The following is a 15,203-nucleotide window of genomic DNA, read 5'->3' as shown; positions in this document are numbered from 1 at the left end:
TTCTTCTTGGACTACTGTTACTGCTGGTTTTCATGAGGTTTCAGTGCTGGGCCCATTTTTGTTTTCTATATTTATTAATGATACTGATGATGGCATATCAGGCTTAATGTCTAAGTCAGCAGATGACAGAAAGGTTGGCAGTGTGATTAATAACAGTAATCAGCATTATGCCAAAAGGTCTAGAAAAATTGGGCAAATGGGCTGAGAAGAGACAACTTAAGTTTAACATTCGCAAATGCAAGTTGGGTAACAGTAATCCTAGATTAACATACCAACTATGTGGTACCACACTGAGGATACTGGAGAATAAAATAGACACTGGGATAATTGTACATTCAGGTATGATGTCCTCCAAGTAGTGCAGACAGGCTGCCAGGACAGCTCATAGGGTTTATCCCAATCATATACAGGAATTTTATCAGCAGACATTAGGAGGTGATTATCCAATTGTATAAGGCAATTGGTAGGACATTTTGAGTACTGCATGCAAGTCTTGAGGCCACATTTGTAGAAGGATGTGGATCTGCTGGAACAGATGCAGAAAAAAGCAACAACATTAGCATTAGCATTAGTAGAGGCATATGATGCAAGAAAGCAAGCTTATGCGGCATCAGCCAAAAAAAAAAAAAAAAAAACACTTCCATTTCACCCCTCCGTTCGTTCGAAATACCTGTCCAGCTGAGCCTTAAATTTATTTAGGCTATCAACCTCCACAACAAGGGATGGAAGTCTGTTCCACCAACCAACTACCCGCTGGCTAAAGGCAAATTTCCACACATCTGTCCTACATCTGCCTTTCCTCAATCTGAATTTATGCCCTCTCAAGTTTCTGAGCAAGAGGAAGAATCCCATCAGCACTGAGCATGCTCAAACCATTCAAGGCTTTATACACCTCAATCAGGATCATCTCACAGGTGTCTAGTCTCCAGACACTGTAATTTACAAAATTTATGCCTTTTTTCATAAGAGCAACCCGTCGTTCCATTCACTAATCTTGTTACCCTTCTCTGTACTCATTCTAGCAGCTCTACATCCTTCTTGAAATGAGACCTCCAGACCTGTATACAGTACTCCACTGTTGAACCATCAATATCCAGTGGACCAATCTGATTTATCCCTTTCCTTCTAGAGTTTACATAGGTAAAGAACTCTTTTCTGTTTTTCTTTGCATCCTTTGCCAAGGATTTCTCATAACGCAAGTCAGCTAATGCAAGTACATCTCATCGGGATGTCAGAATGGATTGAATAACCGAATGCCAATGGAATCATTCCTCATGCTTACACTACACATATGAAAGGGCATAAATTTAAATTAAGGATGTTGGTTACAGGATGGATGTGCAGTAATTTGCCTTTGGGCAGTGGATAGTTGATTTCATAAAATTCCATCTGGTGTTGTAGAGATGTGCTTGCTTGAATTAATTTTATGAAGAACTAGACACTGTTAGAAGGGATAGACAGGTGATATGGAAAGCCTTCAGATTTTCGTTCCTTTTTGTTTTTTGCTGATGTTGTATAACTTGTTTTCTTGCATCATTTAATACTATAATATACATTTAACACTATAGAAGCTACTTGTTAGATGAGAATAATTATTGAACTACTAGGCTTTTCATACCAACTAAGATATACAATTCAAAGCCTAAAAGGATGTCAGATAAACTATTGAGACATGTGGCAGAGAAGCAAAATGCATGTGATACATATAAATTATCATGTGATACAGAAGTATATGGTAGATGTAAACTAGTCTGCAACCAAGACACAAAGGAAGCTAGGCAGGCCAAGACAGATTACGAGAAGTCTCTGGCAAAGAATGAAAAAAAAAAAAAAAAAAACAGCAAAGACTTCTTTAATTATATTAACAGTAGAAGGAAGGGGCCGAATCACTTTTTTCAACTTCATGTCCATAGTTTTTAACTGTTAATGATCCTACTCAGACTGAATAGGTATTTTGCATCTACGTTCACACATGAGGAATTCTTTAGGGGAGAGGATACGGAATTTTATCACACTCCAATGAGGAGCTAAATGACTTTGTGATAACTGAAAGCAAAGTGGAAGCGGAATTCTTGAAGCTGAAGGCACGTGGGGCGACATCCTTGTCACAGCATGGGTGTTACGGGGAGATCTTGTCTGACCAATTTGATTGGAGAGTAGTATGCAATGACAAAGAATCTGAATGCAAAAAATAATTTTGATATCATATACAGTAAAATATCGATTATCTATGGTAATTCAGGGAAGCTACAGCTCGGATAATTGAAAAACACAGTAAATCAAAATTACGTTTTTATTTGTTTAAATAACTTCTAAAACACAAAAACATAAGAAACTATGTGTATATAACAACAACAATAATATTTTATTCATTTTGATAGAATGTCTGTGATTTTTGATTTTTTTTTTTTTTTTTTTTTGTAGCATTATTTTTTCTTTTATTTTTCTTGTTTCCACGAATTTATAAAATTTTAATATAATCTACATCATTTTGACTTTCCATGAATTTAAGTAATGTCTCTGCAGCTGTTAGCGTTTCATTATAACTTACTTTGCAAGCTGACTGTAATTTCTCATGATCGTCCTCATCATGTCCTGTCGTAGGTTCTTGTACACTTTGGATTAAATGAACGTCAGTCATTTTTTCGTAGCTCGGTTCATTTTTGTTCTATATTTAACCACTGATTAACACTTGCTTCATCTAAGTCTTCGCATCCTTCAATATTTTGAATTGAGTTAAAATATCGGGAACGATTTTTTACAGTTTTATTTTAGTCTCCCACTTCCAAGTTATTTTTGGCAATTACAAAGTCATCAGGCAATACTTTTTCTGAATGATTTTATAACTGTTTCACTTTTAACTTCCACCCATGCAGCCGAAATGTTACAGATAGCATCTTTAATTGTTAGTGACTTCCAAAATAAAAGAGAATTCTTTTCTTCCGTGATATAGTCTCACGGATCTTTCTATACAATCATTTCATGCTTTCAATCACCCCCTGGTCCATAAGTTGTATCAGTGGTGTTATGTTGAGTGGAAGATAAATGGCGACAATATCGCCATTTTCTGCAAATAGTTTTTCCAATGGAGGATAATAATAAAATTGCTTTGTGGGGGAAATCTTTACGAGAGACAAATTTTTTAGTGAGGAATGAATTTATCTGTACACTACTTTTCGAATATATCCCTAGCCATCCATGGTGATTATAATAATCTGTTAGAATATTAGTCATGTTCTTTAAACTTCTATGAGATTTTGATTTTCCCAATATGGTTAATTTTAATTTGTTATCCCCTGAAGCATTTGCGCAGCATAAAATTGTTATCCTGTTTTTGCTAATTTTATATCCTGGTGCATTTCTTTCTTTTACAGATGCCAACATGTGGTTGGGCATTGTTCGCCAATAAAGTCCCATCTCATCTGCATTGTAAACTTGCGATGGAACAAGACCATTTTCTTTAATAAATGTAGCTAATTCATCATGTTATTATCATTCATTATATGCACTGAGCTTTTCACCCTGTATCTTTCACTCTCTTAGACCATGCCTGTCTTTAAATCGTTTCAACCAACCAGATGAAAATTTAGGTGTTTTTTAATTTGTCAAAAAAATATTTTGCCTTGCTTAAAATCATTGGTCCAGATATTGGAGTTCCTTCAGCTCTTTGTTATAAAAACCAATTTATCATTACACTTTCAATTTGTTCATTTGTAGCACCTTTGTGATTTTCTTTGAGAAGAGCAAGCAAATGTGTCACATTTAGAAAGTGTCTATATTTGACTGGTTTTTAATGATGTCCCATACAGTTTGCTGGTCAATTCCAAAGTTATCTGCTAGCTTTGAAATGCTTTCACCCTTTTCATGTCTTTTAATAATTTTCAGTTTCTTTTCCACTGTTAAAACAACTCGTTTTTGTTTACCTGACATTTTTAGAGGTGGAAATGTGAGATAAATATTACGTAAAACACACAGCAAGCACAAAAACAAGCTTTCGCGATTTTCAGTTGACAAATATGAATAGGTTACATTTGTATGTTATTTGGTGTTAGAAATGTAGCGGGTGTTTTAAGACTCTTCACTTCACATCTGCGGGTGTAAAAACATCTGACGTCATTTACCAGCCCCAAAACAAGAGAAGCAACAGTGATTTCCTGCATGTACTTTACGAATCCACTTGCACAGATAAATAATATTTTTAATGTTTGTTAAAAATAAAACTACATACATATAGGGAACAATGGTAATCCGACCATACAGATAATGGAGTCCTGAATAACTGACGTTTTACTGTACTTGGGTTTCAGGAAAGCTTTTGATACTGCACTTAAAAGGCTGCTGTACAAGTTAGAACAGAATGCATTAAGGGAAAGTTACTGCTATGGAAAAAGAGATGGTTGTTATAATAATCTGTTAGAATATTAGTCATGTCCTTTAAACTTCTATGAGATTCTGATTTTCCCAATACGGTTAATTTTAATTTGTTATCCTCTGAAGCATTTGCGCAGCATAAAATTGTTATCCTGTTTTTGCTAATTTTATATCCTGGTGCTATGGAAAGTTACTGCTATGGAAAAGGGATGGTTGAGTGGGAGAAGAATGGTTATCAGTGGACCCATTATTGTTTTCACTCTTTATTAATGATAGTGATGACGGTATATCAGACAATGTCAAAGTAAGTAGATGATACAAAGGTTGGCAGGGTGGTTAATAACAGTAATGAAGGTATGCTGCTGTGGCAGCAACAAGATCGAGAAAAATTAGGTAGATGGGCTGAGAAATGGCAACTGAATTTTAACATTGACAAAAAAAAAGGTACTGTATATTAGTAGCAGTAATCCCAGAGTAACATATCGACTGCATTTTTTTTTTTTTTTTATGTAGACCCCAAACACGAGAGGTATTAGAACCTATAGTATTAATATACAAGAGGAAAAGAGTGGGGGAAAGAACTGAACCTTAGGGGACACCGGCATTAGTGGAGAAGTTAGAAGACAGAGAGCCGTCTACCATCACCCTCAGTGAGCGCAATCAGAGAAAACTGGATAAACAATTACAAAAAAAAAAAAAAAAACCATAAGATGGAAACTCGTTTAGAAGACCGTAATGCCCAACACGATCGAAGGCCTTTGAGATGTCTAGAGCAACTACTTGGATTTCACCGAACTTTTCACTGAATTAGTCCATAAATGGGTAACGTAAGCCAAAATATCACCATTGGATCAACACTGAGGAATCCATATTGCCGATCATTGATCAGACGGAAGGTTTCTAGGTAGTTTAAGAGTTGGCGGTTAATTGATTTCTCCATTACTTTAGAAAGAGTAGAAATAATTGCAATGGGATGATGATAATTGGATGAGAGGGATTTGTCACCCTTTTTAGGAACTGGCTGGATATGAGCAAATTTCCAAGCAGTAGGAAAAACACCTTTGGAATAAGAAAGTGAAAAAAGGCGGCAAAGAACAGGAGTAAGTTCAGGAGCACAGATTTTGAGAACAAGTGGAGAAATACCATCAGGACCTAGAGCTTTCTTAGCATCAAGATTCGTCAAAATCCTTCTGACATCCTTTTGACAGAAGACCACAGGAAGCATTGAATGCAGCATGTTGGTAATGGCGTGAGGTGTTTTACCAAGATCATTAATACATGAGTTAGAAGAAAGATGGGATGCTAGCAGGTCAGCTTTATCCTTGGCTGAAGTGACAACAGAAACATCTGGTTTGGACAGAGGTGGGAGCAGAGATGGGCAAAAGTTGCGGCCAATAGCTTTGGCAAGAGCTATTGGCCTAATGGTAGCCAGAATGCTTGGCTACCATTAGGGCAAGAAGCAAGTTTTCTTTTTTTAGCCTGTTCAAACTCTAGTTTGGACTGATTAATAACTGCTTTACAATTGTTGTGAGCTTCGGTGTAGGCAGAAAATGAAACTGAAGAAACTAGCCAATTATGATATGCAACGTTCTCCTTTTGAACAGTCTTCGCACATTTATTGGAAAACCAAGGTTTAGATAAAGGACAAGATTATAAAGTGGAGTGTGGAATAAAGGATTCCATTCCTGCAAGAATAATTTCACTAACAGATCTGAGCAAACATTGACATCAAAAGTTTCGAAACAGTAATCCGACCAAGAAAAAGAAGAAAAGAAATCTCACAGGTCACCTCATTTTTCATTCTTGTAATGCCAAACAATATGAGGTTGGGAATAGCCATGAGATAAAGGCTCGATTGGAGAAGAGACAATCACCAAGTTGTGATCTGAGGTGCCAAAAGGACCTCTCACTTTGCTAAAGCCTCATCACCTTGACTTATCTAGTAATTGCTAAAGTCTCATCATCTCAACCAGCTGGGTCGGCATAACTAGAAAACGGAAGCCAGCCGGAGTTGTGAACATTAAAATCACCAAGGAAAATTGCCTTACTGTTATGAAAGTTAGACTGGAGAAAATCAAGTTGCAAAGAGAGGAAATCAAAGAGCTCCAAGTGATTAGTGGAGTTGGGAGAATGGTAGAGACAATAGATGAATTTGACACAATGAGGTAGAGAGATTTTAAGCCAGAGAAGATAGAAAAGAGGAGATTCCAAATTACCAAGTCTTTGATAGCGAATATCAGAATGGACATATGCACAAGTACCACCTTCGAGGCGAAAGGAATCATACAGCGAATAATTTGGACAACTGAGATCAGCAGTAGTTGAATCAACCAATGACTGAGATTCTGTCAGAAAAAGTACATGGGGTTTGGCAGACTGCAAGTGGAAATGGACATCATTGAGATTAGAATTGAGACCACGCATATTTGTGAAATGAATTAGGAAGTGTTTGGGAGGTTTAGATCTTTTTGCAGATGAGTTTGCTCTATTGGTTTGACAATTCATGGTGTATTCAATAGTAAGAAAAGGTGGGTGGAACATGCTGTATGAAGCAATGAAATTTTTGGGTATGGCATACACATGGTAAGAATACACCAAGATCCTTGACATAACATGTCCTCGACAATGCCCCCCCCCCTGCATACACACTACTCAGACTCCCTCCATTTGCTATCTCACAGAGTAGAGGTAGCAAGATTATACACTAGCTGATCCAGAAGCCTCCTAGAGAGTTACCAATAGGTTCGGTCCGGTGTACTAAATAGTGGCCAGCCTGCGAACACCGTTTTAGAGGTGTACCCTCGAAATGTAAGGAATATTGGATCACGCCACGATGTTCATCATAACCTCAAAAGTCATCAATCATACTGCATGATGTAAGAGATGGGGAATTTGGTGCTGCAGTCAGGTTAGTGCAAAATGAAAAGGAACTGGGGATAAGTGTGCAGTCCAATATGAATTGCTCTGAACAGTGCAGACAGGCTGCCAGGACAGTTCACAGGACTTTGTCAATGATATACAGCAATTCTGCTAGCAGAGATAACGAGGTAATTATCCTATTATATAAGGCAATGGTCAGGCCATATCTTGAATACTGCACACAGGTCAGGGGATCCCATTTTTGGAAGGATGTAGAGCTGCTGGAATGTGTGCAGAGAAGGGCAACGAGATTGGTGAGGGGAACAAAGGGATGCTCTTACCAAGAAAGGCTTCACTTCTACAAACTTCAGCATCTGGACACTTGCCACCTCGAAGGAGGTTATCTGATTGAGGTGATCTGATTAAGGCTTTGAATGGCTTGAGCAAACTCAATGCTAATTCTTCCCCTTGCTCAGATTATGCATATTAGGAGGTATAAATTCAAATTGATTTAGGATGGTTGCAACAGATGTGTGGAAGTTTGCCTTCGGTCAATGGGTGGTTGATTGCTGGAACAAGGTTCTATCCATTGTTGTGGAAGTGGATAGTTTAAATAAATTCAAGGCAGAACCAAACTACTGGAGGGGATGGAGAAGTAAAATGGGATTTTTTTTTTCCTTTTCCCAATTCTGTATAATCTTGCTTTCTTGCATCTTTTGCCATTATTAATACTAATACTAATATTTATGCTCAATAAGTTCTTGAGTTATTTCCTCTTCAGTCACAGTAAATAAGTCCCATTTGGTGAGAACATCACTGGATGTGTTCAAGGTATTATGCTGAGTGAATGATACTAGAATTCCATTAAAGGTTGTTAACTTTAGTAACTGTTTAGATCAGAGGTTCCCAAACGTGTCTCAGTAACTTTTTCACCGCACCCCTAGGCCAAAAGAAATACTAACATTCCATTTATTAAGTAGTTAGGTCCAAAAAACATCCAAACAGATGTCGAGTTTCGCTGTTTCCCATGAAAAATTTAAATACCCCATAGCGCACAGTTTGGGAACCGCTGGTTTAGACTGTTTTTGGCTTTGCAGCTTCAATCTATAAACTTCCAAACTGAAGACATTTTTGTATTGGAAAAGGTGATAGTATCCTTACAGGCTATTCAGATAAGGAGTATACACTAGAAAAGGTGGTATTTCATTATTCTATGTTTCTGGCAACCTCTTTGAACAGCCAGAGTCATTGTCCACGAGAGTAGTATCAGGTCTCAAGCTTGGAGGCTCTAATAGAGGAAATTGTCAGTGTTCATAATAGCTCCTTTAGCCCACTGGGGTTGTTTCTATTTCTCAGGTTTCCAGTCCCACCAGTGACCAAGCTGCAATAAAGGCAGTACGTTGCTATCAGGGTAGCAGTACGTTGTAGTAAAACTATATGTTGCAAATGGGTAATACAATAACACTTCAAGCGAGAAGCACAAGTGAAAAGCAAACTTAAACCAAACAAATTCTTGGTTCAAAGCAAGCAAATTCTTAAACAAATAACTTCTTGGACACTGGATCTTTGGTTTCACCATTTGTTTTCAATATAATGTTGTTTTAAATAACAAATAATATAATGTTGTTTTCAATATAATACTTCAACTTACCTTATAGATGAGTGATTTCCATCTGTGAATGGAATGCTGGGAGCAACCAGAACAATCAAAAATAGTACTGGTTTCACTAGCACCATAACATCCAACCGACTGAAACTAGTATCACTCCTTGTTATGACGGACCCGTCCCTATCACTGGTGGTTGTCAATCCATTACTGGCATTCAATCCTGAAAGCTTCAATTTTTTTGTTCCATGCATTACTATCGATCAATTTATATTTTAACTAATCCCTTGTCTGATAAGTTCTCCCCTCCCCATTGGTCCTTAACCCGAGCAGTCCTATCCTGTATTGGACTTGCACTCTCCCTCCCTCCCCCTCTCTCTCAGTGCACAGTTACCCTACATTCTGCTTTGTATAGCTGCTGTTTGCCCTCTTTCCTGGTGGTCACTTTTCAGGGTTTCAGAGTAGGGTGACTGGCAGCCTGCTCATGGTCTCAAAACCGGACCATATGCCTACAAATCAGGTGCAAGTTTTGCTGCCTGCTGTAGCCTACACCACTCTGACTACATATGTGACAATTCCACGGCAACAAATTAGGTTTTCCATAGGCATAACCTAAATTTACAAGACTGGCATAAGCAAAACCATCAACTAACCCTGTCTGGAAAGCATTTTTTTTTCTTTTTTTTTTTTTCTTTTTTATGAAAACCCCAAACACAATAGGTATTAGAACCTATAGTACTTAGTAGCATACACGGGTTGAAGATTGAGAATAAGAGAGATGATACTTGTTGACATTAGACTTGAACTTCTATAATTTTAATCTTCAGGAAATATGCATGAAAAAAGGCTGTTCCAGAAACAGAAGTTGAATGAATAAATGAGGAAGAAGAAAAGTTTGTTCTGTGAATTGGGAGTTGGAGAGTTAAAAGGATGTTGACAGATATCGGCAAGTGTTTGGACTTTGTAAGAGAAAGGAGGAATTACAGAAGCCATTTTAGAAGAACAGTGCCCATGGAAGTATCTACAGAAAAAGCATGCAGCAGAAACAATGTCTATGAGACAGAGAGTGAAGAGGCTCTGTTAGAGATGAATCATTAATTAACCTAGCTGCTTCTTCTGAATGGAATCGAGAAGCCTGAGAGAGGTTTTGGAGGCACCGCCCCACACATGGGAACAATATTCCATGGTAGGACAGATTTGCAATTTGTGCAGAGTGAACAGCTGTTTGGAAGAAAAATAATGCCTAAAGCAAAAGAGAAAACCTAGTTTTTTAGATGAACAGCAAACAGTATTTGTAATGTGCTTATCCTAAGAGAGATTAGAAATCAGGGTAATTCCCAACTGGAAATCGGAGTGTCACTGAATATAAGCACAGGGGCAGAAGAATTCTTTTTGGGAGAGGACTGAGTTTTAGAGGGATTGAAATCAACTAAGTTATCTTTGCCCCACTAGAGAATTATCTGGAGATCAGCATTTAAGGAATTGGTAGTGGATATTCAAGAAGTTGAAGCTGTTGGGGCTGGGCAAGTTTTCACAAACTGGAGGGTGGAATGCAGTGTGCTATCATCAGTAAAAATATGGATAGGAATTCCAGTCAATGGAAGGAGATCATAAATATACAAGGGGAAAAGGGTGGGAGAAAGAAATGAACCTTGGGAAACATCAGCATTAAGGAAGAAGTTAGAAGACAGAGAGCCAACTACCATCACCTACAGTGAGCAGTCAGAGAGAAAACTGGATACCCAATTACAAAAAAAACAGTTGGCAAACAATAAGATGGAAGCTTATTTAGAAGACCTTTGTGCCAAACACGATCAAAAGCCTTGGAAATGTCGAGGGCAATTGCTTGAGTTTCACAAAATGTTTGCACAGAATTTGTCCGTAGATGGATAACATAAGCTGGTATATCATCATTGGATCAATACTGATGGAATCCATACTGACGATTGTTGATCAGATGGAAGGTTTCTAGGTAGGTTAAGAATTGGCAGTTAATCAATTTCTCCATTACTTTAGAAAGAGTAGAAATAAGTGCAATGGGAAGATATTTAGATGGGAGGGATTTGTCACCTTGTTTAGGAACTGGCTGGATGTGAACAAATTTCTAAGCAAAAGGGAAAACACCTTTGGAACAAGAAAGTGAAAAAATGTAACACAAAACAGGAGCAAGGCAGGGGTTTTGAGAACAAGTGGAGAAATACCATGAAAACCTGGAGTGTCCTTAGCATCAAAATCCTTCTGATATCTTTTTGATGGAAGACCACAAGAGGTTATGAATGCAGTGCACTGTGAGTGGTAGGAGGTGGTTCACCGTGATCAACAATACACGTGGAATTACAGAAACACCTTGTCATAATTATCTACTAAGATCTTATTAATTAAGTTTAACCTTGACAAATGCAAAGTACTGCATATGGGTAGAAGTAACCCCAGAGAAACGTACCAACTGTGTGGTACTACACTTAAGGTGGTAGAAAATGAAAAAGACCTGGGAGTAATTGTGCATTCAGATGTGAAGTTTTCTGAGCAATGCAGACAGGCTGCCAGGGCAGGTCATGGGGTTTTGTCAATGATATATAGGAATTTTGCTAGCAGGGAAAAGGAGGTGATTATCCATCTGTATAAGGCAATGGTCAGGCCACGCCTTGAGTAATGCGTACAGGTCTGGAGGCCTCATTTTAGGAAGGATGTAGATTTACTTGAGCGGGTACAGAGAAGGGCAACAAGATTGGTGAGGGGAATGAAGGGATCCTCTTACCAAGAGAGGCTTAAGTTCTGCAAATTGCAGTGGTTGGAGACTAGGCACCTGCACGGTGATCTGATTGAGGTGTATAAGGCCTTGAATGGGTTGAGCACACTTAATTCTGATGGGATCCTTCCACTTGTTCAGATTACGAACCTAAGGGGGGTAAATTCAAATTAAGAAAAGACAGATGTAGATTAGATGTGCGGAAATTTGCCTTTAGCCAGCGGGTGGTTAATTGCCGGAACAAACTTCCATCTGTCGTTGTGGAAGTTGATAGGTTGAATAAATTTAAGGAGGAACTGGACAGGCATTTGGAGGGAATGGTGTGATTTTTTTAGGGTGCCTTACCAAAGCACCCTAAATCAAACAACCTACACTAAACCATAGGAAGCAACCAGTCCCCTTCTGTGTCCCATGCATGGTATCACTTGGATTAAAACAAAACTGCTATCCTTACAATAACCTGTTCTCGCCTGCCAAAAAAAAAAAAAAAAAGAAAAACAATAATAATAATAACAATAACATAACCCTAACCCCTCTTCCTGTAAAGACATGTCAGACATACTCATGACTACCACCCCAGCCATGGCTGAGGATAGACAAAACACAATCTGTCTAAGTTCTGACCACCTAGGTCGGTTGCAGCCTTTTCTGACTATGACATGGGATGGAATGGCCCCAGTGATTAGGATGGCATATGCAACACTTGACATACAACAAGCAGTATTACACTATTCTGCACCATTAGCATTAAATGCAATTTTTACCTCCCCATTAGATATTGTTCCTATACAATTTCTTCCTTTCATATTGAAACTTATGCAATTTTTATGTTTTTTATATAATTTTTATAAATTGATTTATTTTTTTTTTAATTTATTTTTATATACCCTCCCACTATCTCCTCACCTCCTTTCCTTTACTGGGCACTCTCACCGCAATCCCATTTTCGTGGAAAGAAGCCCAAAAACTATGATTTAATGTAGTACAGAAGATTAAATTTAATTTAATGTACTACATTAAATTTGTAGCAAAGAAATCCAGCAGCAGATTTACTGCCAGAAATCTGCTGTCTGGCTGTCTTTCTATGAGGCTGGTTGCTAAGAGATCATCCCTGCAAACACAATCCTTTCTCTGCAAAGCTACTTGACTAGCTTTGCAGAGATACTCAACATGTTGACATGACATAGCTTTTTTATATTGATTCCTAAAGATTCTCGAGGGAATCTTTAGGAATTCCATTCATTCTATGGAAATTATTTAAATGTTTCCGTAAAAACCAAGGAGAATCCAAAAAAATTTGCTATGAAGAAGTGCATTAAACAGCGGTCCGACTGTAAATAACTCAAAAATGAAGCAATTTTAAAATACATAACTGGTTGATTGTGCCATTAAAATGCTGGGGATGGGGCCCCACTTGCCCAACCATAGTTCTGGCTCCAGATATTCAATAATTAAATTCAGGATTTCATTTGTAAAATAAATAATTGCTTCAACAATGAGCTCACAAATTTTCAAAAAAAAAATAAATAACAATGGGCTCTCGCGAGCCCACTATAGCTCACCACTGATTATAACCTTTAGTTTGTACCTCTTAGAAATCCTAAGTAGTAGTCTTGACACCCTTGGTGATGTAGTTTGAATTCCAAAATGTTGTTTTAAAATCTTTATGGACCAGAAAGTCAACTCCACCTTTGCTCTTTTCACTGTTTCCATTGGTGATTTCCACTTGTTAAACTTGTGAGTTATTTCTTCTTGTTTCAGCCAAGCCAATGATATTCCAATTCACATTTTCTAATTCCTTTTCCAGCTCTAATATCCTATCTTCACCGATCAGCGATCTTACATTGTAATGGGTCAAGTTTAGTTTCTGTGCATGGCAGCCTGGTCATATCCAGAGATCCTTTGCACCCTCTGCTTCCATTCTGATCCTCTTGCTGCCATAACAGGGAGAGCAAGAGCCACTGAGGACTGAAAGTCATTTGTTATGTCGTTTTGTCATATTGAATAAAGTGCTGGAAGGTGTGGTCTTTTCCTCTTCATACTGACCAGGTGTCTTGAAGAGAACCACTCTAAACATTCGTTGCCACCAAAGTGACATAACAGGGCTTACTGATGAGAAGGTGTGCATGAGTGTATTTTAGGGAGGCAGGCCAACCAGATTTCTCCTAAATCTTCTAAAATAGAAAGCTATTGGATCCATCAGTGTTTTAGACTGAGTGTCTGATAACACAGAGAATGCCAGTTCCCCTCTTAAGTCCTTTTTGAACAAATATGGAGCCATATCTTTTGGTCACTGCTCTGAGATTTAGCCATAGGATAGTGAGGAAACATTATTTTTGGATAATAAGACTGATGTTACTCAAGATATTTTTTATATTATTCAATATAGTCTCAGCTCCTTTCCAATTTTCCCAAAAAAAATTATGGGTCAATAAAATACACCAGCTTTCTAGCTGTTGGATTTGAATTTGGTGTGGATGCTTTTCTGTATTTGTTAGACAGTTAAAAACAAAATTAACTAACGTAACAACATAAAATTTCAATAAATACATACCATCTAATATACGTTGTTCTATAGGACCAGCATGACTTCCCCAGGATTCACAGAAATATCTAAGAACATATTTTGTAGATTCTGTTTTTCCAGCCCCGGATTCTCCACTGACCACAATGGACTGGCTTTGCTTCAGTGCTTTCATATCTCGAAAAGCTTTATCAGCTAGAGTGAGAGAAAGAGGAAAATTTAATTAGAAATATGCTAATTAATACTTTACTGTAAAAACCTTTGATTTGTTAAACTATTTTTATTAGTTTTATCAAGTGGCTGGAGCATTTTTATACAAATAAGTTGGAATTATCTATTGGTTTGCACCAATTCTGGGAAAAGTTCCCCTAAGATTTCCCAGTTTGCCAAAAATCCTCCAAAATCATTTTAGAAAAAAATATGCAATGCCCTCCAATGTTTTCCTTCATAACGGTACACAATTCTCATTTTTGCTTTTTGAAAATTTAATTAGAAATATGCTAATTAATACTTTACTGTAAAAACCTTATAAATATTTTCTATCAGTCCATCTACTTTAAAAAACATTGTCATTTACATTGCTTTTCAGTATATAGCTCTTTACTAAAGCAATAAAAATATAAACACAATGTTCACTAATATAGTTTAAACAAAACAGCAAATATTACATATTCTACTGTAACAATTACCAACTGCCATTTTCAAGTTAAATTTTTTTGACAACAATCAATTGCCATACAGCTACAACTACATTTTGACTCAGCTAGAATCTTACAATCCAGCCTTCTAATTGCATGTGTTATAATCTCTGCTTTCAATAAGTATATTATACAGATGAAATATCTGCCTTTTATGTTTACATATGCCTACACTGGCAAGTGCTCATTTCCTCTCTAATTGTGCATTAATTCATAATCCCTTCCAGAATTTTTCAACATCAAAATTATATTAAATTATGTAATTCCACTTTCTTTATTTTTGTGCTGATCGCTTTTGGTTCTCCTTCCACCTTTTCTTTCTGTGTTTATAAAAGGAAAAGTTCATTAGTGTTGCACTTCCTTTCTTCTTTTTATTCATCATACAAGTCAATAACC

General features: G+C 37.3%; 1 protein-coding gene across 2 annotated transcripts in view; it reads right to left on the bottom strand.

Moving 5' to 3' along the window:
- Positions 1 to 15,203, bottom strand: part of jar (Myosin heavy chain 95F jaguar) — a 633,758-nt gene that overhangs the window by 528,939 nt on the left and 89,616 nt on the right. For both annotated transcript variants that reach the window (XM_090379849.1, XM_090379848.1), the window contains exon 6: positions 14,140 to 14,304. In XM_090379849.1, coding sequence (XP_090235975.1) covers positions 14,140 to 14,304 — 165 coding nt within the window. The remainder of the gene's footprint in view (positions 1 to 14,139; positions 14,305 to 15,203) is intronic.

Source organism: Mastigoproctus giganteus, chromosome 8 (assembly GCF_048544385.1).
Source record: "Mastigoproctus giganteus isolate SK-2022 chromosome 8, ASM4854438v1, whole genome shotgun sequence".
NCBI lineage: Eukaryota > Metazoa > Arthropoda > Arachnida > Uropygi > Thelyphonidae > Mastigoproctus > Mastigoproctus giganteus.
This window is presented reverse-complemented; position numbering and strand designations above follow the sequence as displayed.